The sequence below is a fragment of the Trypanosoma rangeli genome (genome assembly GCF_003719475.1).
Source record: "Trypanosoma rangeli strain AM80 chromosome Unknown Tra_15.4_contig_00466, whole genome shotgun sequence".
Taxonomy (NCBI): domain Eukaryota; phylum Euglenozoa; class Kinetoplastea; order Trypanosomatida; family Trypanosomatidae; genus Trypanosoma; species Trypanosoma rangeli.
The window spans coordinates 2,560-4,963 of record NW_021706212.1 but is presented as its reverse complement, the minus strand read 5'-3'; the positions used below and the strand labels follow the sequence as shown (position 1 = coordinate 4,963).

Below are 2,404 nucleotides of genomic sequence, written 5' to 3'. Positions count from 1 at the left end.
CTGGTGCCATGCTCATCCCTCGTCGTCTCACCTGCACCGCAACCATCGTCCTCCGCGGTGCACCAACGAAGAAAAAGGCGTCCACAAGCGGAAAGATTCTGCTCTCCGGTACGTATAGCACCTTGTATTGTGCATCCAACATCGGAGGAGTGTGCCCCAGCGCCATTAATCCAACGGGTCTGCTTGGATGCTTTTCGGGGTTCGATTGCTGCACACATCTCTGTTGCCGACGATGTCCTGGTGGAGGCAACTCGTTGAGGCCTGGCACTATATTTTCCACAAAGTCTCTACTCAGAAATGCGAGCAGAATGCACCGCTCCAAAAATTCCGGAATTAACACTCAACGGTACTTCAATAGTCGAAAAATAATGTCATTCTCCTCACCCACCTCGAGCAGCCTCGCAAATAATTTGCTTCCAAGAGAAAAACAGACCGGCAGGTTAACAAACGCCTCAAGACCGCGTTGTGTTACTAATCTGACAGCCTTCATAAGTTTGTGAGAAGCGTCATTCGAGGGACACTCTTCCATACCTCCAATCATCCCATAATGTACAGCATTTGAGGCGCCGATACCTGCCAGGATGTCCCTGATTTCCTCCACGCGGTCCTCATATTCATTGAATTGAAAAGAGGAGCAGGTGGAGTACTGGAGAAGGATGCACATGCGCATGGATGACGTCGGGCCGATTCCGCGATGCATCTCAGTCGTATTGCGTGTCTCCCACACACACATCGCCTTCACGTCGGTTTCATCGGGGCAATTCATGATGGTTTTGATAGCACCTGCGTGCTTTTTCCAGGCTCTGAAGTTCTTTTCGTTAGGGGACGACAACATAATGACGCCCCATTCAGGGGAGGGCACAAAATCATCCGATTGGTTCTTTAAATTATCTTGCCATATCGACGATGATACACCCTTTCATTCCACTCCCAGCCAAATTTACCATAACCCCTCTAATATTACTCCCGCCCCTGTATTCTGTCACCGTTTGTGTGCTCTTGTCAAACAAGTATGCGAAATCCCTTCCAAAGCAGTACACAACCACATGGAGCTTCGTGGCGTCGTAGTGCAGCAGCTGATGAAGGAGGTAGGAGTCAGCCGCCATTGGCCTCCCTACCCCGGGGGTTCCAATCGAAAGACGACACCCCATTTTAGGTGCGTCTCTCTCTGGAGGGGGAAACACTTCTTTTAGATCGCCCCCGACGATCCTCCACACCCGATGCACCTCAATGTTAATGTAGCAGTCGGCAATAGGCAATGAATGGTTCAACGAGTACGGCCATCGCTTTTCAGGGGAAAAGATCATGAGCCGTGGGCGTGGTGGACGGAATTGCCCCTCACCACCCACTGAGAAAAAAGTACGCACAGTCTGCGTGTACTCCCATAACTCTTGTGGCCGTTGGCCTTCCATCACCACCACGTCTTCCCCTTCGCCCTCGGGAAATCCCACAACGTGACTCCACGTTGCGTTAAACACGGACTCGTAGAATGCCTCCGGCGATGGTCCTCTGGGGCGTATTTCAGTTTCCCGTGTTGCCCCTTCCTCCTACGCTAGTTGAAGAGCTGCCTTCAGTTTTGTCCGTGTAATAGCAGAGACAATACTCATTATCTGTAAACTCCTTCCAGTCTCGGAGCGTGCCCACCACGCGCTCCGTAAGCTTGCGTGCATCTTCCAAAAGCTGATACCCTGGTGGAATCGAGGATTTCCCTCACGACGCCTCTGCTCTGTAACGTACCTGTCTGGCCCACGCACAAACACCTCCATCACCACATTTTGGTCTTCACCCACCGCTCTGTTGGGGCCAACGTACTGCCAAAGGAAGTCGTTCAGCAAAATTATATTGATTTGGCCAACCCGCACATTACGGGCATCCTCGATAGAGCTTGCAAGCGTCCACCATGGCCGCTACGGTGCTCCTTCCACCCTTCGGCGCTGCGCGGGGGCTCCTCGGTGGCGTGAGATTCTCCCTCGCGTCTCTCAGACATGTTTTCCTTCATAGTGGTTAAGTTGAGCTGAACTGCAGCACAATACTCAACCAGCAGTCAAAAGGGAGAATGAAATTATTTAAAAAAAAACAGGCAGAGACACGACTCCACGCAGCCGCAACAAAAACGAGAGAGAGAGGGCCACCCACACACGGCACGCGGCGCACACCTCACACACACACACAAACACGCACAGGCACCCCCAATCCCGCACACAACGCAAGCGTGATGCATCACGGCACCCTCCCACACAAACAACGAGAGCAAATTAGATCTCCCTAGGCAAACCATGCAAACTGCACGGCACACACAACAGCTGCGACGAGGTGTCTCTCTTCTTCTCGTATTGCACTTGACATTCGGATCCCCACAGCTCTGTGTGTGTGTAGTCACACGCAAATATCACCCACTCACAGT

The 2,404-nt window shown here is 52.0% G+C and overlaps 2 protein-coding genes across 2 annotated transcripts, besides 1 other annotated feature; both read right to left on the bottom strand.

The window, feature by feature from the left end:
• Nucleotides 1–340: 340 nt before the first annotated feature.
• On the bottom strand, nucleotides 341–835 carry TraAM80_08810 (retrotransposon hot spot (RHS) protein; the record flags this gene model as incomplete). The annotated part of the gene is made up of 1 exon (XM_029385536.1): nucleotides 341–835. The coding sequence occupies one exon, from the start codon at nucleotides 833–835 to the stop codon at nucleotides 341–343; it is 495 nt and encodes a 164-aa protein (XP_029234605.1).
• Nucleotides 836–887: 52 nt separating this feature from the next.
• Nucleotides 888–1,412, bottom strand: TraAM80_08809 (retrotransposon hot spot (RHS) protein; the record flags this gene model as incomplete). The annotated part of the gene is made up of 1 exon (XM_029385535.1): nucleotides 888–1,412. One exon carries the CDS (start codon nucleotides 1,410–1,412, stop codon nucleotides 888–890), a length of 525 nt encoding a protein of 174 aa, XP_029234604.1.
• A 717-nt stretch (nucleotides 1,413–2,129) lies between these two features.
• Nucleotides 2,130–2,204: a microsatellite.
• Between the last annotated feature and the right edge of the window lie 200 nt (nucleotides 2,205–2,404).